This window comes from Palaemon carinicauda, chromosome 2 (genome assembly GCF_036898095.1).
Source record: "Palaemon carinicauda isolate YSFRI2023 chromosome 2, ASM3689809v2, whole genome shotgun sequence".
NCBI classification, from domain to species: Eukaryota; Metazoa; Arthropoda; class Malacostraca; order Decapoda; family Palaemonidae; genus Palaemon; species Palaemon carinicauda.
The window spans coordinates 103,695,542-103,723,041 of NC_090726.1; the positions used below are offsets into that span (position 1 = coordinate 103,695,542).

Below are 27,500 nucleotides of genomic sequence, written 5' to 3' on the forward strand. Positions count from 1 at the left end.
AACGGTCGACTTTGGGGGTTATTGCAACTGACTATTTAGTTACTCAGGAAACTTGGATTACATGGAGAACAGTAGACTTTAGTGGTTATTAAGACTGTATATGCAGCTACTTGACAAACTTGGAGTACAGTAAACCAGTCGACTTTGGTGGTTATTACAATTGGCTATTTAGCTATGCAGCAAAATTGGATTACAAGGAAAACTGCTAACTCCAGTTGTTAATTTAACTGGCTGTCTAGCTCCTCAGCAAACTTGGATCACAGGGAAAACAGTTGATTTTGGTAGTTATTATGATTGGCTATTTAGCTACTCAGCAAACTTGGATCACAGGGATAACTGTTGATGCCAGTGGTTATTATGATTGACTGTATAACTACTCGGGAAACTTGGATAACAGGGAAAACTATACTTTGATGATTATTACGATTGGCTATTTAGGTACTCAGGTAACTTGGACCACAGGGAAAACTGTTGACTTTGGAGGTTATTACGATTATCTATGTAGCTACTTGATAAACTCAGAGTACAGAAAACCCGTCGACTTTGGTGATTATTTGAATTGGCTATTTAACTATTCCGTAAACTTGGATTACAGGGAAAACTGCTAACTCCAGTAGTTAATTTGACTGGCTGTCTAGCTGCTCAGAAAATTTGGATCACAGGGGAAATACATGACTTTGGCGGTTATTATGATTGGTTATTAAGCTGCTCAGTAAACTTGAATCACAGGGAAAACAGTCGACTTTGTTGGTTATAACAATTAGCTATTTAGCTACTCTGGAAACTTGGATAACATGGAAATCAGTTGCCTTTGTGGTGATTACGATTGGCTATTTAGCAAACTTGAAGCACAGGGAAAACAGTTGAATTTGTTGGTTCTTAATATTGTCTTCTTAGCTACTGAGCAAACTTTTATTATAGAGAACAGTTTACTTTGGTTATTATTATTATTGGCTATTTAGCTACTCTTCAAGCTAGACCCACATGGAAAACAGCAGACTGCCGTGGTTGTTATGATTGGCTATTTAGCTGTTTAACAAATTTAGAGCTCAAAATAGATTTGTTAAAAACCTCAATAATTTCAAATACTCTTTGAGTTTATTCTTGGATTGGATGATATATTTAGTATATCATTCCTGAGAAGCAATCAAATTTGAAGATCCAATAAAAATAAATCTGGGGTATTCGTATAAACTGTGTCTATAAAATACTAATGCACTTAACTACATGATATCAAAATTTAAATATATTTACCATGTTATTGGTAATGATCTTTAAACTGTATCTTAATAATTTCATAGAAACTGATTTTAAAATTCAATATCAAAAAAGATTTTTCTAATGTCTATAACTTTTATACCTTATACATATTAACGATTCTTATCTATCCATGATAACACATAAAAAACTATATTGATTTCCTGATATTCGAAGACCATGTAAAAAAAAACAAAGCTAATTTTTAAAAATGCACACTTTCACTGATATACCAACAGCGAATTAATGTAACAGATCGCCTCATATTTCAGTGATTTCATGTAATCACTGAAATTTTCAGTGATTACATGTAATTACTAACGGTCACAGTGATTATGCTACCTATATTCAATGAAAATTTTAGTGGTTTCATGGAATCACTGATTTCACGTTTTCACTGTAATATATAAATTCATATATATAAATGTATATATATATATATATATATATATATATATATATATATATATATATGTGTGTGTGTGTGTGTGTGTGTGTATGTGTGGGTGTATGTATGTATATTTAGTTTTGTCGTTAACACAATTTGATTGGATTTTAATATTGAATTAACTCCACTTTAGGACCTAGTAACCAAATGTAACAAATTCAGGCATTACACTCTGTTCAACTTTCTAAGATCACTATGCTGGGCCCAAGTAGAAAATGTTTTTTTTTTTTTTTTTTTTTTTTTGTCAGTTTTAGGGGTAAGGCCCTTTAAATGCTTCCCACAGAGATGATTTTTTCTTGAAATTCGCTTTAGACCCAGAGAGTTCAGTGAAAAGGTTTGCTTTCTAAGTAAACCTGTTTATTTATTTAAATTTTATATTCATCCGCAATTCTACTTGTTCCGTCCATAAAAACATCTTTTTTCATCAGTGTTTGTTATAATAATCAAATATTGCAGTATAAAATTCCAGTAGTATGTGTAGCATCATTAAACTCACTTCGTATCCTTTGAAGGAAAAATATGTTAAAGATTTTGTCTTATATATTTTTCATCAACTAATAAATTACTTACCTTCTTCAAAACTTATGCACACAAACAAAACTTTGTTGATATATAATTTTTCTTCATAAAGTATCAAAACCTATTATTCTAGAACCAAGTTTATGATACACACACACACACACAGACACACACACAAATCGTCCATAACTTTGCGGATGCACCGTTTATTAATCTTTTTGTTTTTTAGTCAAGAGAAAATTTTATCAAACCTATTCTTATGATAGCATACACATTTCTTGGATATAAAAAAAAAACAATATTTTCTCTCATTGCTACAGCAATTTGTTAAAATAAGGAATTTCTTTCGCATCGCATAGGTCTAGAATTGTTCTTCGCAGTACATTCTCATCAAAATAATCAAAATAAGTCACTTTTTTTATTGAAACACTGGAAATTCCAATATGTTTTCCGTCTCTTCTGTTTGCTTGGTAAGTCTGCATATAGTCTTTTTTTAATACTTTTGTGGCTTCATATGATCTTTGAATAGTCTTCGATACATCAGTTACAGGAGCTACTTGTTGTTTTTGTGAAATGAGGTATTTCAGAATATTTTCTTGGCCTTGGGCGGAGGGTGAAGACATTTCGAATATCGTTTAATGATATTGACCTTTTAAATCCTCTTACTAAGTATATGACCCTTAAACTCAGATCTGGCACCGGCGGGCAAAAAAATATGCGACACTTTCTTATATATAATAATGAAACTTTGAAACGGATCCATCTCTCTAACAGCATAATTGATAACAAAATCAGGTGGTAGGCTTTAGCACCTGCATTCGAAGTTCAGACCGGACGTGGGGGAACATTGGGTTCCGTTTCTAGAAAAAAAATGCATATGCCTCTGTTCACCTAGTAGAAAAAGAGGTAAACACCCCCCCCCCCCCAATCCCCCCCAAGGGAAAATCTTGTACCAACCTCTACATGGAAAACCCAGGAGGTTCGCTGGTCTATGGTGCGTCATTATGGCAATTGTGCTTGTGTAACATGCCCGGGTAAAATGCTGCTTTCAGGACTTGCAAGATAAAAGGATAATTGTAAAGAGCCTCACAACTAAGGTGATTCATTTGACTTGCTCTCCAAATTTTGGGGAATGGGAGCAAGAACTATGACCTTTAGTACAATGATCTTTGTTACCTCAATATTTGAGCATCTAACTGTGCATTCATTTCCATTTTTCCATAGGTAACAGCTCCCAGTGCATTCTAAGCCACACAGAAATAACCCTTATCGTTAAGCTAAATTATTCATCTAACATCTAATGACTACTCCGATCATTACAAACCGAAATCAGCCTTCCTGACTGATGTGATTGCAGCAGTTAGAAGAATGCCTCTAACTGGACTTGCCGACTTCTGTAATCAGCTTTCAAATTTCACTCAAATGACAGATGTGTACCCTCAGCATGGTAGATGTGTTAATATCTTTGACAATTTCAGTGATAAACCATCTGTGAAAGATACTGAAAGGCTGAGGAGATGCAATGTCATTCCCCGTAGTTCAAGTGTGGGTGCCCAGACAGCATCTCATACTAAAGACATGGTGACACTCTGGCCTTCAAACAGTTACAAAGAGCAGCTGGAAAAACTCATCTATAGCCAGTTGTCTGCCAAGTCAGCACAAAACTATGGAGAGCCAACAGTACTTAGGAAAGCATAGACAGCAATGGCTGGAAATGTATCAAGAGACAATGGTATGGAACATGACAAGCCACACTTGGAGTTAACAATTGAAGAGGCAGATTTCCACGTACCTACACACGTCCATGACTGTGCACGGGTAAGCTATAAAATCTGTGTTGTCATCTCTAATGATACAGATGTAATCACTACTTTTCTGTATTTTGTGCCAGTCTTTCTTCAAGAGGAACAAGAGGGAATGTGGGTGCAAGCAAGGAGAGGCCCCATTATCCCTTTCGTGCCCATTCACATTCTGTTTACACACTTGGATCCTGACTTATGCTCGGTGCTTCCTGCGCTACACAGCCTTAGAGGGTGTGATATCAGCATAATTGGCATCAAGATAGGAGCACTAAATGGCAATCCTTCTGGCTACTTAAAAGGATTTAGTGCAACAACTCCTTGGACATCTTCAAAGATTCTCCATGCAGAACGATATTTGGTGAAAGTTTTTGATGACAGGAGCAACTCAAGCAACTTTTACGAACTTCAGGAGGAGCAGTTTAATTTTTCTATATATTCACACCAGAATCTGCCACCAAAACGTCAAGCTCTTCAACCACACATCTACCATGCACTCTATGATACATTCCTCTATAACCAAGCAAATAAACAACCAAGTCCTGAAACCACTGATTTATGAATATACACTTAAAAGTAAAAATCTTGTACCATCCTCTACATGGAAAACCCAGGAGGTTCGCTGGTCTATGGTGCGTCACTGTGGCCATTGTGCTTGTGTAACATGCCCTTGTCAAGCAGCCTGGGTAAAATGCTGTTTTCAGCACTTACAAGAAAAAAGGATAATTGAAAATAGCCTCACAACTAGGTGATTCATTTGACTTGCTCTCCAAATTTTGGGGAAAGTAAGTGCATAAGCGGAATGGGAGCAAGAACAATGACCTTTAGTACATTGATGTTTGTTATTCTTCATGTTTGTTACCTCAATATTTGAGCATCTAATTGTGCATTTATTTACATGTTTCCATAGGCAACAGCTCCCAGTGCATTCTAAGCCACACAAAAATAACCCTTATCGTTTAGCTTTGAATTGCAACAGCAGACTCCTAGAATGCGTAGCTATTGTGCTCAGTGAATTTTAAAATATCTTTTATTCAGGTACATCATCAATAAATTGAATTTGATAGATGCTATATGTAGCATTCATAACTCAAACAATAACATTAGGGGTCAGTGAAGTTCAGTTCGCAACCCCTCAGATAAGTGTTAGATGTTAAATAACACTTAAAGGTGGTTAATTAAAACAAGATATTAAAATTCTAAATTAATGAATCAATAAAATGGTCAATTTCAATGCAATTTTCCTATTTATAACATGAAAAGTAGTTTATTTATATCAAATCTAATCTCAATATATTCTTTGACCATGAAAACACGGGTCAGAGCCTAATTTGTTATTTTTCTGTTTGAATTTATGAAGTTATTTTGAAATATGATTTTGGTATTTTACGTTTTTCTGGGGTTTACAAAAGTTTCATAGAGGCCTGAACCGATACCTGGCCACATTTGGGACTGTCACCTAAACTTTTTACAGACCTTGATTTGTAAAATAAGAAAATCAAAGGTAAATTCGTACTTGTAAATGGATACAAACTCCCCCCAGATCCAGGAGTATGTGGTTCTTTTACATCTGAGCATCACGCTGCTCTCTGAGATTTACACACACACACACACACACACACACACACACACACACACACACACACACACATATATATATATATATATATATATATATATATATATATATAGTATATATATATATATATATATATATATATATATATATATATATACATATGTGTGTGTACGTAGATATGTTTTATATGTGTGTATATGCATATGCATACATGTATATACACATATACACGAAAACATGATATATATATATATATATATATATATATATATATATATATATATATATATATATATATATATATATATATATATATGGGTAAAAGAGAGAGATACTTCTAGTACCAACATCATAGCCATTATTCTAAGAAAGATACGTACCAGTGTCACTATTGAAGGTTTCTAAGAATCTAAGAACTATACAAAAATGTTTTAATTGCATTACTGTGAGGACGAAAAGGGATGAGTCCTCTGAGGAAAAGAAACTTGCTCATAAGAAAAGCATAAAGCGATTCCAAAATGAAATCCGGAGTTGATTACCAGAGAGAAATTTATCTCCATGGCGGATCATAAAAAGGAGGGTAAATTATTCTCGTGAAGACTATTAAAACTACGTTCATTTTGGGGGAACCATAGCCATATCACTATTTGAGCAGCCATTTAGAAAAGACCTTCTAATGATCCTTCCTAACTAGTTAATATATAAAATTTCATTATTACTGATGATAATAGGAATTAAGGATACCAGAGGAAGGATTTAACCTGCAAACATAGCATCGACTGCATTTCACTTTTCTCAATTTGAGACGTAGAATATGTAAAGCTTCGTAACACTGATTACTACACCCCCCCCCCCCCTCCTTTATTCTATTTCCATACAGTTTACATGCCTTAGTTAACATAATAGAAATCTACCTCAGATAATAAAGTATATAACAAAAACTATGAACTACTTTCCCAAGATTTTATTTAAATAGTCAGTAAAATAGAGATCATATATTATGAATTATGATGTAAACTTAAATGCCTCAGAGATAAAAAAAAAAAATCTTGAATATATATCTTTAACTATTACAGCTGAACTTTAGGGGTAATTATATAAAGGATCATGAGAGAGAGAGAGAGAGAGAGAGAGAGAGAGAGAGAGAGAGAGAGAGAGAGAGAGTGTGTGTGTGTGTGTGTTCCAAGGATTTTGGATGTCAGAGGTATTTTTCCCTTCCACGGAGACTATTTGCTCTTGGATAGAGCAAATTAGTTCAAACGTTTAGAGAGTTTTTATGATCTTGCCTAACTTATTCTTGAAATCATTTACAGTGTTACTGTTTACTCTATCAGCTGGAAGTCAGTTCCATGTATTTGCCGTTTTGTATGCAAACAAATTACCACATTGATTGGTATTGTATTTATTAATTTCCAGTTTTTATCCGTTACCTCTGGACTGATTCGTGCTAAGCGTGAAGAGGTTTTTGCAGGCTACATTTTTTAATCCTTTAAGAATTTTGAATGCCTTTATCAACTATCTCCTGAGTACAACAGGTGGATAGAATGCTCAACATATCTGCTTATGAACAAGGTCAGGAGTTCATTGAATCAGCTTGTGCTTTAAACATTGCATGCACTACAGCTTACTTAATTATTCGAAGATTCCAACGCAAAGTAGAAAGGGTTGTCTCAAATCCAGCTTGATGTAGACCACGAAAGTTGGACGATTATAGTGTGGATTTATTAGTTCTTATAATAGAGAGCAGCCCAACGATAAGTATTTGTGAGTTGCGATCAATGTTTTACGATGTGTGGCCAAATAAACCACAAATCTCTCACTCCTCAATACAGCCAAGTTTAGATGGACAACTTATCACCCTCAAACCCTGCATTGATATACCAGCGTCAAGAAATTCCGCTGCAACTAAGGAATCCTTTGTCCAATACATCCAGTGAATATAAACTGATGGACTGCAGCTGCAGAGAGTATACATAGATGGGTGCCTATATGGCAAAGGGTACACTGTATGGTAGGTAAGTACTGGGAGAAGAAAGAGCTGTGCTGCTCATGGAAAATCCACCTTATGCAAAATTTGTGCCTTATTTCGACTACCTTTAAGTAAAATATCTGCCTCCAAATTCACCCTTTCATAAATCCCATTGAAAATTGTTTTTTGACTTTGAAAATTATATGAAATAGAAACTCAATTGGATTTAAGGTCAAGCAGCAGATTGATGAGCGGCTTTTGATGCCAGTAAGTCTATGGCCAGTTGGAGGAAATCCCTCACAGAAAGGAACATTGCTCGTTTCATTGAATTAATCAACTGAGATATAAGTGTTATTAATTATAGGCATTCAAATGGGTATATGGCCAAATGTATTCTGAGAGAAATTATTTAACTGAATAATTCAGAAAAACGTCATCCTTTTATACCGTTGATATGTTTGTCATATGTAAATTTTTACTTGTACAGTAAGTCTATAATATACAGTACTGTACATACATACAGTATTGTACTTTGTACTGTACTAAGGAGGTATCCTACATTATCGCTTAGTACGTTTAAGTTTAATGACAATTGTATAATTTACTGCTCATGACTACTTTTCTCCTTTCGCAGTTTACAGAAAATACTGTAAACATTATATACAGCATTGTGCTCATTACTTGACAATGATGGGTATGTTTGATTTATGATCCCTAAGTTATTATTTTATATCATGTCTTCTTACTGGAGAATTTACTGATTATCCTTGAAATGCTTAATATAGGTACATATACATATGGGCTTCATTTGTCTGAGGTAACTACTAATGTCAATATACAGTCATAGATTATCGTAAAAAATCAATCACTGGAGAAATTCTATTGTTTATAAGGCATTTGGAGAAAAGCTTTTTATAATCCTAACTCCACGGGAAATAGAAACCTTTGTTTAAAGTTTTGGTTATATGTTCACCAATACTGAAAGTTTGTTTCAATGTTTTGCATGATGACTCCAGTTAAGCACAAGTGTGTTAGCGTATCACAGATTGTCTGGAGATTTTGGATACTGTTCAGGTTATTATGAATAAATTCAGGTGTACACTAGTTTTAAGCATTTGCCTTTCAGTTTAGTAAAAATGTTTCAACAGTTAAGAAATCTGTGGCTATGATGTGGGCATCGTTTCGATGATATGACCACGCCACGTGTTTTGACGTTTGTTTTTATGTATGGCAAGATTGTACCATTTCATTTTAGAAAAGGTGTACTATATAGGTAGCCTATATTATCGCTTATTTGACATTTGAGTTTAACGATAATTGTATAATTTACTCCTCATGACTATTCTTCATCCATTTTGTAGCGTAAATAAATGCTACATACGAGATCTACTGTGCGTATTACTTAATTTTTCAATAGATTTGGCAATGATGTGTCTTTGATTTAGAATTCCAGAGTTAGGAATTCCTATTCATGTTTCCATACTCGAGAATCTACTGGATATCCTTGAAATGTTTAATACAGGTACATATGCACTTGTGTTTCATTTGTCTGAGGTACCTACAAAATCAATGTACAATTTTAGATTACGGTAAAATGTCAACCGCCAGAAAATATTCTCTCGTTTCTAACGCATTTGGAGAAAAAAGCTTATTATAATCTTAACTCAACGGGAAATAGAAATCCTTGTTTAAAGTTTTGGTTATATGTTCGCCAATACTGAAAGTATGTTTCAATGTTTTGTATAATATCTCCTGTCACGCACAAGTGTCTTAAAGTATCAGAGATTGCCTGAAGATTTTGGATATTGTTCAGTTCATAATGAATCAAGGCAGGTGTACACTAGTTTGAACATCTGCTTTTCAGTTTAGTAAAAATGTTTCAACAGTTATGAAATCTATGGCTATGATATGAGCATTGTTTCAATGTTATGACCTTTGGCTGGCGTGTTTTGACGTTTTTTTTTTCCTTTGTATGACAAGATTGTACCATTTCATGAGACAAGGCGTATGTGTACATATCTATCTATCTATCTACCTATATATATATACATATATATATATATATATATATATATATATATATATATATATATATATATCTATATATACTATATATATATATATATATATATATATATATATATATATAAACCTATTCCCCTTATAGTGAAGGGAATTCCAAATATCGTTACGTTAATGCTGTATGAGAGCATTTGGTTTAAGATTGCAAAGCTATACACCGATTTGACTGAAAAATACCGCAGTAAAAGACAAATATACACATGCACGTAGCCTATGTAAATCATTTCACTTAATATAATTTGGATTCATGGAGAAAACTAAACAATACTAAGAGTCCTTTACAAAATTATACTAATGAACCCTGTAAGAACATGCTACGCAGGAAACGTTCCTCATGGTTAACCACTTCATACTCCCCCATAGGACGTTCAACAATAATGAATCCAGCCTCCAATAAAAATTGCATCATTTATCTCTATCGTGATTCCCGAATATTGAGGTTCTTTGTTTCCGAACACCTCCTTCAATCACTCGTCCTCTCCTACTTCTAACACTTCTGCACTATAAATTAGATTCTTTTCGCTAAATCATCGTCGTCCATTCTTTCCACAAAGCTTAACTGCTTCGAAACCTTGATCTACCCTTTCTATTACCCTCTCGCTTTCACCACTTTTATTACTCTTGAAAGCGCTACGTACCCTATAACCGCCCCCCCCCCCCCCCCCCCCGCTCACGTGCGAATGAAAGGTGTAGTTTTATGTAGTTGCATAAGCTTGAGTATGGTCTGAAAATCTACCGTACTATCAATAATGGCAAAACTTTTACCAACTTTTAATACAGGATTTGAATATAGTTTTACAACCCAGTCCCAGCGTTTATATTCACATCTAACACTTAAGTTTCATCAAGACTAATTCCAGTTTCCAGATTCATAGCTAAAATTTAAATAACATTTTATACGGTTATTTACAAAAATCAGTTAAGTTTAAATAATTATTAAAATTTCTGGTCTCTAACAGACAAGGGGCTACAACCACCACTACTACAAATAATAATAATAATAATAATAATAATAATAATAATAATAATAATAATAATAATAATAATAAGTAGAAAGAACAATCCAATCAGAGATTTCAGACCTCGGCTTATGAAGAATGTCAACATTTTACTCAAGTCTACTAACCAAGCTTTCCCTTTTTCATAAATTGACCATGAATGAATTTATGTATAATAAAAACATTAATAACCAGAATCACTGTCTTCATCCGGATAACCTCCATAATTTAACTGGTTCTTCTGGAGCATAATACCTATCAGTTGTTAGAATTTTGTGAAAATAAGACACAAAGTTTCGACGTAATAGTGCTAACGAACAAAGGAATTGATAAATAAATAAACGTAGGTCATTTTATAACCTCCTTGGCGAAGATGATAATAATATCAGTAATACAGGTGTTATCATCCATTCTGGTGTTCCTTTATCCTTACCCACAAGAGTGCCAGCTTCAATAGCACTAGCGTAGAATTTGAAAGATTTTCAAAGAATGGTCTGCTTACAACTTTACATTGTAATTCAAAGATTTTCCGGCAAACTTGTAGCTGTTTCACTGGGCATTACAGTACTTAGTCGTTATTGAATAACAATACAGAGAGAGAGAGAGAGAGAGAGAGAGAGAGAGAGAGAGAGAGAGAGAGAGATTCTTACCTTTAATATGCAATTGGTGACTGCCTCTGATTCTTGGACAGAGACATTGTAAAAGCTCTGGTCGAAAATGGGCTCGTTGTCGTTAACATCACGGATGGTGACCCTGACAGTAGCGGAGGAGGAGAGTGCCGGCGAGCCCGAGTCTGTAGCAATGACAGTGATCTGTGGCTCTGGTTCAGTTTCACAGTCAACGTGCGTACGTGTTGTAATCAGACCCGTTCGCGAGTCTATTTGAAACCAGTCTGAACGAGTCTCTGGGGTATTTCGTATTGAGTATGTTATGACTGAGTTATTACCTTCATCCCGATCCAGAGCAGACAGCTGGAATACTGACGTCCCTGGATCGGCCACTTCCAGTACGTTTGCATGGTACACTGTCTTGTCAAATTCTGGGGCGTTATCGTTCATATCCGTCACTTGGAGATCAAATTTCCTAGAGGCATGGAGGGGCGGATTGCCTTGGTCTGTGGCAAACACTATTAGAGTATAGTTGGGCTTCACTTCACGATCCAAAGGCCGAGATACTACCATGAGGTAAATGATGCTATCTTGGGTTGTAAGATTAAAGTGGCCATCCCCACCCTCAAGAGTTACACTTACGTTTGCATATTCTTCCTTAGAATCAGGGTCATTGACAGAGATGCGAGCAACAAACTCTCCGGGCTGAGCATCTTCAGAGATCTTCGGTGTGGCATCATCAGACAGGAAAATTAAATTAATGGTGGGCTGGTTGTCATTAACGTCAATGACACGGATGGACACAAAGGCAGTGGTCTCCAAAGGTTGCTTCCCATTATCACGAGCAACAACAACCAGTTCATGTATTCCTTTTGTCTCGAAGTCCAGGGGTCGATTGACCGAGATTACGCCAGATTTGGGGTCAATCTGAAACATGTTTTCACGGTCACTTTGACGGCGATTTATGGAATAAGTAATTTTACCGTTATCACCTGCATCTGTATCGGTGGCCAAAACTTGCAATACTGACGTACCAATTGTAGCATTTTCTGGCACAGTAGCAAAATAACGACTCTGATTAAATATAGGTTGGTTATCATTAACATCTTGAATAGTTATGTTGACAGTCATGGAACCTTTGCGAGGAGGATTACCCCCGTCCCACGCTCCTATCAAGAGAGAGTAGAAAGCAGTTGTTTCCCTATCTAAAAACCCGTTGATCTGCAAATCTAAGTACAAAACATTATCTCTTTCCCGATGTGCCGAGAGCCGGAAGGCACTATCAAAATTCCCAGAAATTATTTCATAACGCTGAGTATTGAAGATGCCTAAATCCTTGTCCTTAGCGGGTGCCAAATTTCTCTTGACATCTCGCGGAGTATTTTCAGGAAATTCTATATTCATGACAGGAGCAGGAAATGTAGGAGCATTGTCGTTTTCATCCTTGACATTGATGACAACTCTAATCCCTTCATTTGGGTGTATCGCTTGAAGAGAATACTGAGACCTTAACTCTCGATCAAGCCCCACTTTAGTTTTTATCTCACCTGTGTCTTCATCTATATTTAAATCCTCATCCACTTTACTTCCAGTCACCGGCACAATTAGATAAGGGGGCTGAGGAGGTGAAGGCTGCCCAGGAATACTGTCCCCAATACGACCCACAATAGTACCTATGGGTACACCCTCCGACACTTCAAACTCTCGCACATACTCTCCTGAAGTGGGTGAAAGAATAAAAGTTATTATCAAAGACAACATAGCAGCCCACTCACGAGTTCTTACTGTTCCTCTAACAACTACAGGTCTTCTTGACACTCTTCTAGAAAACTTCATATCACTGACACAATAGGTTTCTTTTGCTACTGGTACTACACACGAAAATATGCCCTTTGCAGTGACCGCTGGTGGCCTAAACATCATGTCCCCCCAGCGACTTCCCCAGCAGGATTGACAACTGCAGGGAGGCGTGGGGGATGAAGGGCGGACGGGGTGCTGTTTTTCCCCCGACCCCCTTACAAGACAATTTTCACACATAACGATGGACCAACATCATTAACATCATTAAAACCTTCCTGCTCACTTAACCTAAAAAACCCTTAGGATTTCACACTCCCTCACAAATCACTTGCCGCAAAGAAACAAGACACATGTAACCACTATCATTTAAGATTATTCTATTTTCAATTTTCTTACGGAGTTCTTATGAAAATCTTAGGCATTGACCTAGCCCCTGAATATTTTTCCGTCACTGGCACTTATCTTCTTTTATTTCCTAAGCATCAAGAGGGATAGCAAGGCATGAGCCAGCAGGGTAGCGCCCGGACCCCTGCGGCACTCCCAACAATGATGAAGGGATGACTTCCTTGGGAGAAGTATTTACCTTCAGCTGTAGGGTATTCCAGTTTGAGAAACCCCACCACAAAGCCTCTTATGCCCAAAATAACATGGTTGCGACACTCTCACTCCTGAAATGAAAGCAAAAGATCACAGTTAATATTCATGAAAAATTTATCTACAAATATGTTTGAGAATGAATAACAAAATATATTTGTGCGAGTATCCTTTTCTTATTTGAAAACATGCACTTTCAAGTAAACATTATTTAATATATAAGTTTACCCTTTGACTTTCAAAATTTTCTAATATAAGTCGGATATAAAAGTAATTAAACAGAACAAATGATAAACTGGTCATAGAGATATCAATAGTGTATGATAGATATAATACTGGTAATTTTAAGTACATGCAGGAGTTAAAATGCACATTGCACTATAATTGGTAGTCTCAACAATTTCATGGGGGCCACTTTTCATAGTAAGAAAGGTTTTTGGAAGGATTTCTGTTGGTAGAGGAAGATAAATGATGTAGGCTAGCCTTCAAATACTGGGGATATAAGGTTGTGGCAACGGATGTACCAATATCGACTCAATACAACAAAATTATGTATTGCATAGTATAGTATTATTTAATCACGTACTGTAATCCGAGCTTGTAGTTTCTTACAAGCCACATTCTGTAAAAATCTCTCTCTCTCTCTCTCTCTCTCTCTCTCTCTCTCTCTCTCTCTCTCTCTCTCTCTCTCTCCATTCTATACAATCCGCATAATCTTGTTCTCATTTAAATATTGTGCACATGCAACGACCATACCTCATGCTACTATTATATCATTAGTCGCTTTTGCTACAATCATTACCAATATCAATATTATCTCCACTATAATTTTAAACGAGAATTTACTAACCAGAATCAGCCAGTGAATAGAAAAAACTAAATTCTATATTTTACAGAAATCTTTATTCAGCCAACATGACAGATGTGCAAGAGATGCCACGAAAGCCCGTAGTCTGTATGAGTATTCTAGTGTTTCTAGCCAATCCGAAAGCGAGGGAATTGCCGTTTGTCCAGATATAGTGTCTCACACCACCATGCTTAAAAGTCGCCGTCTGTAAAGTCATGGATCAGCAGCAGAGAAGAATGGTAACAAGAGTACATGTGGCGTTGCAAGATATTGGACTTTCCCCACGGCCTATAGCTTTTGTTCTCTTGAAGGAGAATCTGAGCAACATAACTGATAGGCATATCCCTTCTCGTGTTTTAAAATACCACGTGAAAGTTAAACCCTATTTTAATTATGATTGTAGTCGTGCTTATTTTGAAAAGCATGAAGACTATCATCTTTTGAAGGATAACAGATCAGATTTGACTTTAAAACACTATATTATTATTATTATTATTATTATTATGATGATGATGATGATGATGATTATTATTATTATTATTATTATTATTATTATTACTTGGTAAGCTACAACCATAGTTGGAAAAGCAGGATGCTGTAGGTCCAGGGGCGCCAACAGGGAAAATAGCCCAGTGGGGAAAGGAAACAATGAAAAATAAAATATTTTAAGAACAGTAACAATATTAAAATAAATATTTCATATATAAACTATAAATTTTTTAACAAAACAAGAGGAAGAGAAATTAGATAGAATAGGATGCCCGAGTGTACCCTTAAGCAAGAGAACTCTAACCCACGACAGTTGAAAATCATCATGGTACAGAGGTTATGGCACTACCCAAGACTAGAGAACAAGGGTTTTATTTTGGCGCTATTGCCCAAATAGTTTAAGCTTCAACTGAAAAGGAATACAATTTGACCATAAAAGAAACCTCTCTGGTCCAACCCAGCAACATAAGTGGTGGGCGACCATTAAATCTGCACTCTTTGGTGAGGACTTAACAGTTCCTCCATTACCTAACCAGATGGCTATCACTCGCAGAGTAATGAGGAACTCGAACTTCCTCATTCCTGTTTTCCTGGGGATAAACTAACAAGTCAAGCTTTTCGGTTCTGTTAAATTAACACAATTTTGATGGACTTTCATGCCTATGGAGGTGTAGACATAAATAGTATTTTCCTTTGATTTTTATAAAGATCTCTGATTCCTTAGCTCCTAAGTTGTTTGTTATTTTGCACAAGTTAGCAAGAAGAGGCTCTTTTTGCACTTGTTGGAGAATTGGTTACATTACTTCATTAGGTAAATATGTTTGTGGTAGCTCTAGCTCTGTAGATTACTGACCATTTCCATAACTCAAATTTTGAGTTTTTGAACATCTTTCGGCAAAATGTTTAAATACGTACGCTGAAGGTAATCATCTGTTCCCTAGTTTGCAATTTGGATTTTTCAAAGGCCTTGGAGTATGTGATACCCTTCTTACAATGTCCAATACTGTACAGAACTCCTTCCATTGATATCAGAAAGTTTGTACAATTGGCCTTGGTTTTAGTGCTGCCTTTGTGTTAATCATGAGACTCTTGTTTTCAATCTCAAACAGTTGGGAGTAGGTGGGTCCTTTATTAGCATCATTATTAAATTGCTGAGTAACAGATTGCAAAGAATTGTTGTTGATGGGTACCAATAGTGAGTACAGGAAGGTAATATCTGGCGTTCTTTAGGGTAGTGTTCTTGGACTATTACTTTTCCTATTATATACACATGTCATGTGGTCTGGCCTAGAAAACAAGCTCATTGCATGTGCAAATGATTGCTACTCGCTTTGCCTCAATTCCACCTCCTAAATATAGATTTTGGGTTGCAGAATCCTTTAATAGAGATCTAGCTAAAATTAGACAATGATGCAAATTATGGGGCATAGAGTTGAACCCTAACAAAACTAAAAGTATGATTGTAAGTAAACCGAGGGCAGTGGCTCCTCAACATCCAGATTTTTGTACTGATAATGTTTCTTTAACTATATAAAACTCCCTTAAAATCTTAGTTGTGATTCTTGAATGCAATTTTACTTTTGAGAAACATATTCGGTCTGTTTCTTCTTCATTTGCATAAACAATGGGATATTGAGAAAGTCTTTTAAGATTTTAGGTGATCAATCTACCCTCAAGAAATGTTTTAATTATTTAATTCTACCTTGTTTCGAGCACTGTTCTCCTGTCTGGTCTTCAACTTCAGGCTCTCATCTTAATTTGTTGAACAAAAACTTGTCTTTCAAAAATATTTTTGCCTGATCTGGATATTAATCTCCAGCACCGCCATTCACTTATTTTTTATGCATGTTGCATAAATTTTTCTTAATTCTCACCATCATTTGCATTCAGATCTTACCAGACTGTACCATCCTGTATGTAGTACTAGGTATACAATAAATTCTAAGTCTTGGCTTTTCCATCGTAACGCTCAACATTACAAAGTATTCTTGAAATTTTATTCCAGCTGTGACCAGATTGTAGAATGACCTTCCTAATCAGGCAGTTGAATCATTGGAACTTCAGAAGTTCGAACTTGCAGCAAATTTTTTTATGCTGAATATGCTCACATAAGTCTCTCTTCGTAGTTTGTATATGACAGATCTATTTTAACGTTACTACTGATCTTAAGATATCTTATATTCTTTATTCAAACCTCTCATACAGTTTACTTTTTTATCATTTCCTTTCCTTACTGGCTAATTTTCCCTGTTGGAACCCTTGGGCTTATAACATCCTGTTTTTCCAACTAAGGTTGTAGCTTAGCTATTATGCATTTTAGAAACGGACAAGGTGGTTTACCACAAATATCTCCAAGTGAATCGCTGGATCAGTATGATTTCCCAGCACACTACGATAACACACCAACCTAATTCATGGACGGCATACCATACTGCTATATATGTTATGTTACGAGTTCACTCGTGAATAATAACACTGAGTCTACTAGTCATGTTGATGCATTTGAAGAGAAGTATGGCAATTCTAGCCCCCCCCCCCTCCCCCCCTCCCCCCTCCATCAACAACCATTCCTACTTCGATCTCCCCTTTCTCGCTCTCCTTATGCCTCCTCTTCTTACACAAGCTCTTCGCCTCCTTTCCTCCTTTACCACTGTTGTGTCCCTCTCTCAATGTTCCATCACCATATTATATGTTAAAATGTTCAGTAGTTGTAGATGTATGGATGATATTATTCACTACGATTATGGTACAATTCTACGGAGGCAAGATGTATTTCACGTTGTTAAGTACGGCACAACAGGACATTTACCTTATATAAGGTCAGCCAAAGTTATTACCATTATTACATACTGTGTATTTGCATTCAAAATAAAATGCCAATTTGGTCCATTAATACAATATATTGTTCAGTTGTCTATTTCGTATTTATATTATTACAAAATATCAAACTGTTCATATTTCTCTCTATCAATTATCTATGTACTTAAGATGCGTAAGTCGTTCTTGGGATGGCCAAAACCAACACTCTTCATCGTTCTAGTCGCCTTAATCACGTCAGTTATAATCCAGTTAAACAGCCAATAACAGTAGTATTAGCCATTGTTTTCATGGTCGTTTGACCCATTCTGGCTTTCATGGTTACACAAAACAATAACTGTATTAAATATTACTAATGTATGATACTATATATATATATATATATATATATATATATATATATATATATATATATATATTCATAATCAAATATCATATATGGAATTATTATAAACAAACTACGGAAATTCAAAGATGAAACATGGATGGTGTGATGATGTGAGGAGGGAAACAGGAAGGATGCAAGATTTGGGGAGAATGCAATATTGGGTTAGACAAGTGGGCACACTCGTCCGAAACTATAAAACATCTTAGATATGATGATGGGATTTGGATAAATAGCCTTCAGTAGACTCCTAACTTAACACATATAGAAATGTGGTAGTTTGACCAGACGAGTTTTGAAGTGGAGTGGTGTTATGTGAAATTCTAAATTTTAAATTTTTCTATTGATCTGAAGTCTATTTTGAAGAGGTCTGAACTGACAACACGTAATATTTGCAATACCATAAAAGGCAAAAAAAAAAAAAAAAAATACTTAAGTACAATATTTTTTTTTTCAGAATATATTCATATAAAATGCTCTGTAAGCATTCTATATTGTCTGTGCATATTTCCTGGACAATGAATTACAGAACGTTATAAAACTAGGGAGGCCATTGTGTTACCCAGCTCATGTTCTAGTTACGGTAACTGATAAAACAAACATGATAGAATAAATACCAATGAAAACGCTTTGCTTGCCTTATTACACCAGCTTTAAGACTAACAGAAAATTGTGAAATTTTTGATGTAATTGTAATCTTTTCTATAAAAACTACTATAAAATGTGAGTGTAAGAATCCGTTCTCAACAGCATAGTAATACTGTTTATAAAATCCATGCATGAATTATGAATAATTTTAGTTAGGCCCTATTTTCATTTGAAAGAATTAAACCGTCAAAATAAAATCAATACGAATATTCAGTTGGAAATAATCAAAACATTAGTAGTAGGCAGTAGGCTGAACCAGGGTACCAGTCACCCGTTGAGATACTATTACTAGAAAGTTATTGGGTCCTTGGACTGGCCAGACATTAATACATTGGATCCCTATCTCTCGTTACTGGCCATTTTTCTTTTGCCTACACCATGGTCCGTGACCTACATATACACCAAATAGTTTGGCTTCTTGCTTTTCCAACTAGGGTTGTAGCTTAGCTATTATTATTATTATTATTATTATTATTATTATTATTATTATTATTATTATTATTATTATTATTATTATTAATAATGATAATAATAATAATAATAATTGGCTCAATAATTGCTTAATGACATGATGTAACAATATTGATTCGACTCTTCCTACAATCAAGGTTTAGCTAATAAATGGAAATTGCAATAATTTAAAGTTGGGGCAATACAATCTTGACCATATTATAATGTATTGAAAAATGACTTGAAAGAAAAGCTTAGAATTATAAATAATCTTGGTTAAATCAGTACTCGGGGTGATTATGGAAGAGATCTGCTTTTTTTTATCAGATCAACCTTGAATTTGATGTCGTTTGTCTTACCATAAATGTGTAATGTTTGTTTTTTATCAGTGAAAGTTTCAATTGTAAACGTCTGGTTGTGATTTAAAATATGCTAAGGAATTTCTTTGATTGGAGATAAAAAACGTACACTTTATTGTTTCACCTTCCTTATGATCCCAAAATAAGTAGCCTATATATAGCGTAGTGTACATTAGTTGTAAATTGTTCAAAATCACCTATACATATAAACATACTATTATATGATATGGCTCCTGTGGACTGGGCACTAAAAACTATATTATACTATGACTCGTGACTGAGAACCAAACATATAATATTACATATACTACGACTGGCAAGTTGATCAACCTTTCGAATTAAAAACTCCTTTGTTTGCTTTTACATTAAAACTGTTACGGTTTAAAACATTAATACGCGAATTCTGAGACCGTAATATATGAAAACACTGAATATCCAAAGGTCTCCTAAGCACACTCCAAACAAGCTGGATAATTACACTTAAGTATTATCAAAACGTATTTAACTTACAGTGGTACTTAACAGGAAACAAGCAAAATGTGGTTTCAAATAATGATGATTGGAGTAATACACTCTTTACAGAAATAAATGCATTCTATATAAATTACAACACTTTAATAAAATAAAATAATTCACTGGAAAAAATTAAATCTGAACAGAACTTAGATTAAGACAAAAAAGTTACGATCTGAAATTATGTAATAACTTGACTTGACCTATTATATCTGAATAAACTTTAGCTTAAGACAAGAAATAATACAATGAAAATTATACACAAGGTTGAAATAATTCTGAATAATACAATGTTCACGTTTGAAACTTAATGAATAATAGATAACCAGATCACGTTACATAATCTATCCTTCCTACAGGGCCGTTTACAAAAAATGTTATACATTGCCAACACTCACCCTAATACAATGAATTCAAAATCACCTTTTAGTCTTGTGTATCTTTTCGACACACGATTTGCTTTGGGGCACAGAGTCACTTAGGAGAGAACACACTAATGTACTGAACACTAAAAAAAATACACTGGGTTACGTGCGGGAATGAGAGAGGGAGAGGGGAAGGAGGTTATCTTCAGGCTGCAGTTCTATCTCGATCTCTATCTGAGTCTAACCCAACCTTGGGTTCCCTTTATATGAAATCTAACTGGTTCCAGAAGGTTCCAGGAACGAGGTCTGGTAGCGTGGAGGCTGTGTCAATCGTCAAAGTTGCCAAATATTACTCTCCCAAACGCTACTCACACCATGCCAGACAGCTCTCACAGTCAGCTAGCTCCGCCCACCCTTTGTCCTCGAAATAAAAAAATAAAGATAACCTCCTCTCACCAGGCCTTTGCGACATTTCTAAAGCACATGGTAGAGAATCTTCCAAAGCACATGTTCTGAATATTCTCTCTCAAATATGATGCAATACATCATAGAATATAAAAGAACATTACCTAAGCCCTTGTTCATATCTAGCACGAATCCTACAACACTTTCAAATATGCTACGTAAGACCTTGTAGCAAACATACGTGAAATTGAAGTTAATTCTTAAAAATTACATAAATTCACGACGAAAGTCTCACGTAATTTACATAAAATACTTATCTCTACTAGAGAGGAGCTCATTTTACAGGCTGGGTATCATCTCTTAAATGCACAATTGAAAACAATATATGAAATATAAATAAAATCTTTAATAAACTACGATATTTACTCTACACTAGACCAGCTTCATAAGATAACTCCCCCCAAAAAAGATGACTTATTTCGGGTTTGAATCCCTCGATTCAGCCCGATATAAATAATCTGCAACAACGTTATCTTTACATGATCGTTATCTTTACCTGATATATACTTTAAATTAATACAATAAGGTTGCAAACATGATGACCACCTAATTATGATTATTATTTTTCATCTTATTCATAAAAGATAAAGGATTAAAATCCGAGTACACTGTAATCTCATCATGTGGTTGATTTACGTAAATTAAAAACTTGTTCATCGCTGCAATCAGTGCCAGCAGTTTCATTTTAACTGTTGAGTAGGCTCATTGCTGCTTCTTCATTTTCGATAAGACACAGGATGAACAAATCCTTCCTTATCTTCTTACAATAAGACAGCTCTAATCCCATTATCCAACACATCACTTGGATAAGGAATTTCTTGGTGAAATCCAATGTTTGAAGTATCGGTTTCAAAGTTGATATGACCTTCCTCAGATTTTTTACTTTTTACTGATATCTCGATAACGTAGGTCCGGTCACTGCCTTCCTACAAAATCCGGAATGGTCTGGGAACTTGTTGGCGAGAAGGAATCTTCTTTCCAATGCCTAGACCAATACCTGCCGTCCTACCGTAACCTGTCTGTTCGTACTTTTCATGCCAAACCTTTTTTTTGCTCGTCCTTGCTTCATTTTCACGTCTTCTAGGGAAAATTTCCTTAACTCACCGTTTCCTTTCCTCAAATCCTTGACATTCCTTCGTCCGTTTCCTCTCGATCCTCCTTTTTCCTGCCAACATTTTCTCTGGTCATGTGCTGAAGGGTCCTGCAACCTGTCTGTTCGTATCCTTCCTACCAAACCTTTCCTGCGTCCGTCCTTGACTCGTCGACTTCATGCCTTCTAGGGAAGATTTCCTTATCTTGCGGATCCTTTTCCCCAAATTCTTGACATTCTCCTTCCATTTTCTCTCCATCCTTTCATTTTTCTGCTATCATTTTCTTTGTTCTTCGGTCCTTTCCTGAAGGGTGCTCCTCTCACTTGTATTGGGCGTAAGGGAGCTTCCTTAATGCACTTGTTGGGCTTTTAAGCCGTTTGACATACGTGCCATGACGCAAAAACTGGCTCACGTCCTTAAGCATACCAGGCCAGAAAAAAAGTGTTTCATTTTCTTCTCCATCGTCTTCCTTATCCCCATATGTCCCGTTTTGTGAGCGACGGCGATCACGTCTTCTCTAAGGTGCGGGAATTAATATTTGCCGATATATCCCCCATTCGGCATTCCCAGGGATATCAAAGGGTCTATGCTTCCTCATAAGCAACCCCTCCTTAAGATAATAACAGGTCGGAGACTGCTGTTCCTCTGCATCGTCCACCACACGGTACAATAACTTGGTTAACATTGCATCCTTCCGTTGCAATCTTATCAGCCTTTTCCTACACACTGCTCCTCTTAATGTTGAATTTTCTATTTCTTCCAAGTCCATTTCTTCTTTGTTCACTTGTCTGCTCGTCTGTCGCTCATTTACGCTCGGGCTTACTCTTGAGTTCTCTTCTTGCTTACCATCAAGGGAATCCTCTTCTTCAGAAAAAAATCCTGCAAGTTCATTGCTCCTTCGATTTCCGTTTCTTCTTTGTCCTCTTACCCGCTTATCTGTCGTTCCTCTTCGCTCGGGCTTACTTTTGAATTCTCTTATTGCGTATCATCCAGGCAATCCTCTTCTTCGAAAAACAAATCCTGCAAGTTCGATCCTTCCATTTTTCTGCTACCATTTTCTTTGGTCCTTTCCTTAAGGGTTCTCCTCGTTCTTCCATTGGGCATAAGTGAGCTTCCTTGATGCACTCGTAAGGCTTTTCAGCCGTTTGACATACGTGACATGCACAGCAAGACTGGCTCACATCCTTACGCATGCCAGGCCAGAAAATGTGTTTCATAATCTTCTCCGTTGTCTTCCTTATCCCAATATGTCCCGTTTTGTGCGCTACGGCGATCACCTGTCTTCTCAACGGTGCGGGAATTAATATTTGCTGATTATTCCCCATTCAGCATTCCCAAGGATATCGGCGGGTCTATGCTTCCTCATTAGCAACACATCCTTAAGATAATAACAGGTCGGAGACTGCTATTTCACCATATCGTCCACAACACAGTACAATAACTTGGTTAACGTTGCATCCTTCCGTTGCACTCTTATCAGCCTTTTCCTACTCACTGGTCCTACTTCTATCATTGAATTTTCTTACTTCCAAGTCCATTTCTTCTTTGTCCACTTGTCTGCTTGTCTGTCACTCCTTTTCACTCAGGCTTACTCTTGAGTTCCCTTTCAGCTTACTATTAAGGGAATCCTCTTCTTCAGAAAAAAACAAATTCTGCAAGTTCATTGCTCCTTCAATTTCTTTTTCTTCTTTGTCCTCTTGTCCGCTCGTCTGTCGTTCCTCTTCGTACAGGCTTACTTTTGAATTCTCTTCTTATGTATCATCAAAGGAATCCTCTTTTTTGAAAAACCAGTCCTGCAAGTTTATTGCTCCTTCAATTTCTTTTTCTTCTATGTCCTCTTGTCCACTCGTCTGTCGTTCCTCTTTGCTTGGGCTTACTTTTGAGTTCTCTACTTGTGTATCATCAAGGGAATCCTCCTCTTTAGAAAACAAATCCTCCAAATTCATTTCTCCCAGGTCCATTTTTTCTTTGTCCTCTTGTCCACTCGTCTGTCGTTCCTCTTCGCTCGGGCTTACTCTGGACTTCTCCTCTTGGGTACTATCAAGAGAATCCTCTTAATCGGAAAACAAATTTTCTAAGTTCATCTCTCCTTCGATTTCTTATTCTTCTTTGGCAGCCACTTCCTTCTTCATATTCCTCGTTGTAACACAACAAGGAACCAGAGACGGGTAGTCCTTCTCGAGTTCAGTCGTAGGACTATACTTCAAAGGTTTCTCCATTACAATGGGACAAGGCACGAATGGAACTCCACTAACATAATCACCAAGCAGGACGTCTACTCCTTCGACAGCCATTGAATCCTTTACCGCAAAAGTTAAATTTACCTGTCACCAACTTGCATAACAGTTTTAAACAGCAAATAGGAGTGACCTCCTCACCTATTCCCTTCAAAATAATTGTCACCTGTGAGAGACTGTTACACCAACGGGTGTGCTCCCTGTATCACTACACTGTGGTTATAATCTGTATCATGCAATATCCTGACCGGGGTTCGCTCACTCCTGTCTATTACTGTTAACATACCGTCGTGTAAACGGTGGCTGGTTAATTTTCCTCTCCGTCGTTTTCCGATTGCTTCTTAGTCTTCGCATGTTGTGAACTCAAATTATCCTTAATTACTTGGGTGACTACTTTTGCTTGGTTTGACCCACATTCCCTATTGATATGGCCTCGCTTGCCACACTTAAAACAGACAATATCAACCTTCTGCACATCTTTCACGATACTTGAAGGAGGACGATTCGACGTTTGTTGCTGTGGCACTATCGCATTCAGCTTAGGGACAGTACTAGTGCTACTTCTGTTGGAACTGTTGAACTTGTATTTTTCTTTCAAAGAACATAGAAAATAGACACAAAGATGCCCACCATTATGAAGAAACGAAAAACTTAATACATTTTATTATCAGTGAAAAAAAAAGTTAATTTACTTAAAGATGTACAAGTGCTAAAAAAGTGCTAGAATTTTAAGAAGTAAGATGTGTGTAGATCTAAGGCAAGAAAGAAAAAAATTAGGAAAGGAAATAAGTACTCCAGTAATAAGAGAAAAATATGACGAGTTTAGTTTCGGAATACAAAATAGGTACTCCTAGCTACATAACAAAATGGAAGAAAATAAAGATGAAAAGAATATTAATTTAACAAAATTGGTATTTGAATCAGTTTAACAGATAGATGGAAAAGTTTTTAAACAAGATAAAGGATACCTTTCAGAAAACACCAAAAAATTTAATAAAGTAAAGACTGGAAATGAGGGTAAAATTATAAAAAATCATAAACAAACAAGAAACACAAGACATTCGCTAGCAAAATGAGACGAAAAACTTAAGAGGAAAACATAAGTTAGTGAAAAGAAGACTTGGAACACGGTGCCAACAGATATTTGCTTTAACGGATGAAAATGGATACATCAAAGAGATAAAGTGAAAAAAATTATATAGGATTTCTATACAATGCCATACAACAGTGATATAATAAATCTTTTCAAATAGAAATAATGAAACACCGGTACCGAAGGTAACAGAAAAATAATTAAAGACATGAAAACATACAAAGCAGATGGCCTTACAAATGAATTAATAGTAGATGGAGGATATCTCACAATAGTGAATCTCGCCGAATTTTACACAAAATGTTTCCAAGACTGCTCTATACGTACAGCTTAGAAAAAAAAATCACATTTTATTAATTCACAAAAAAAAAAAGACACAACAGACCTGAAAAATTACCGCCAAATAAATTTACACTCAGTACTATATGAAATATTTACCAAGATCTTATTTGGCAAAAGGAAAAGAAAGTAGACTTCAATCAACCAATGGAAAAATCAACTAAGTAAGACGAATCACAAGGTACGGCATTAAAAGACTATGAGAAAGCTTTTGATTCAGTCAAAACGTTAACAGTAATGAAAGCACGTCAAAGACGAGGAATAGATGATACTTATGATAGAACACTTGAAGATGTCTTTATGGATAGTTAAGCAATCCTAAAAATATATAAATTTAGAGACAAATCCCAATTGAGAAAAAGTTAGACAAGGAGACCCTATCTCTCCTAAATTATCCACTGCGCTCCTAGAAGTTTTTAAGAATCTAGATTGAGAAATTGTGGGAATTAATATTATTAGGAATACCCTAACAACTTAAGACTTGCAGACGATTTAGTTCTATTTAATGAATCATGGAAGGAATTGAAAAAGATGGTAGAAGATTTGAATAGAGAAAGAAAAAATGTAGGACTGAAACTGAAGAAGAGTAAAACTAGGATAATGTTAAATGAAAACGCAGAGAGACAACAAATAAGTGTTAAGGACGAATCTATAGAGATTGTTAATGAATATACGTACTTAGGACATACACCACTGAGGGTTTCCCTTGGACATGAGACCGAAATTAAATGATGGAATACCATGGAATGGAGAGTTGTTGGTAAACAAAAGGAAAAAGTAAAATTCTGCTTTCTCTAACAAGAAAAGTATTCAATCAGATAGTCATACCAGTATTAACTTATGCATCAGAAACTTAAAAGCCTACTGAAACCTTAGAACATAAGGTAATTAAAACTCAAATAAGTATAGAAAAAATAATGATGGGAATACATCTAGGACACAGAAAAAGAGCAGCATGAGTTCGAGAACAAACCAAAGTAGAGGATATTCTAACAACAAGTAAGAAAAAGAAATGGACGTAGACAGGACATAAAATGATAATGGCAGATGGTATGTGGACTAAAAGAATAACAGATTGGATCTCTAGAGATTGCAAACGGAGCAAGGGAAGGGAGAGAAGATGATGGATGCTCAAGCTTAGAAAATTTGTTGGTGTGTTAAGATAGGAAATGAAGTGAGCGATTGGTTTCCGGTGAGAGTGGGGCTGAAACAGGGATGTGTGATGTCACCATTGTTGTTCAACTTGTATGTTGATGGAGTGGTCAGAGAGGTGAATGCTCGAGTGCTTGGACGAGGATTGAAACTGATAGATGAGAATGATCATGAATGGGAGGTAAATCAGTTGTTGTTTGCGGAAGATACTGTACTGGTTGCAGACTCGGAAGAGAAGCTTGGCCGATTAGTGACAGAATTTTGAAGGGTGTGTGAGAGAAGGAAGTTGAGAGTTAATGTGGGTAAGAGTAAGGTTATGAGATGTACGAGAAGGGAAGGTGGTGTGAGGTTGAATGTCATGTTGAATGGAGAGTTACTTAAGGAGGTGGATCAGTTTAAGTACTTGGGGTCTGTTGTTGTAGCAAATGGTGGAGTGGAAGCACATATACGTCAGAGAGTGAATGAAAGATGCAAAGTGATGGGGGACAGTGAAGGGAGTGGTAAAGAATAGAGGGTTGGGGATGAATGTAAAGAGAGTTCTGTATGAGAAAGTGATTGTACCAACTGTGATGTATGGATTGGAGTTGTGGGGAATGA

General features: G+C 35.9%; 1 protein-coding gene across 1 annotated transcript in view; it reads right to left on the reverse strand.

Moving 5' to 3' along the window:
* Positions 1 to 7,803: 7,803 nt before the first annotated feature.
* Positions 7,804 to 27,500, reverse strand: part of LOC137618951 (protein dachsous-like) — an 82,681-nt gene continuing 62,984 nt past the window's right edge. The window contains exons 2-3 of the mRNA XM_068349155.1: positions 11,302 to 13,727; positions 7,804 to 7,908 (exon numbers count right to left, since the gene is read on the reverse strand). Of these exons, the coding sequence (XP_068205256.1) occupies positions 7,804 to 7,908; positions 11,302 to 13,296 (2,100 nt within the window). The 5' untranslated portion in view covers positions 13,297 to 13,727. The remainder of the gene's footprint in view (positions 7,909 to 11,301; positions 13,728 to 27,500) is intronic.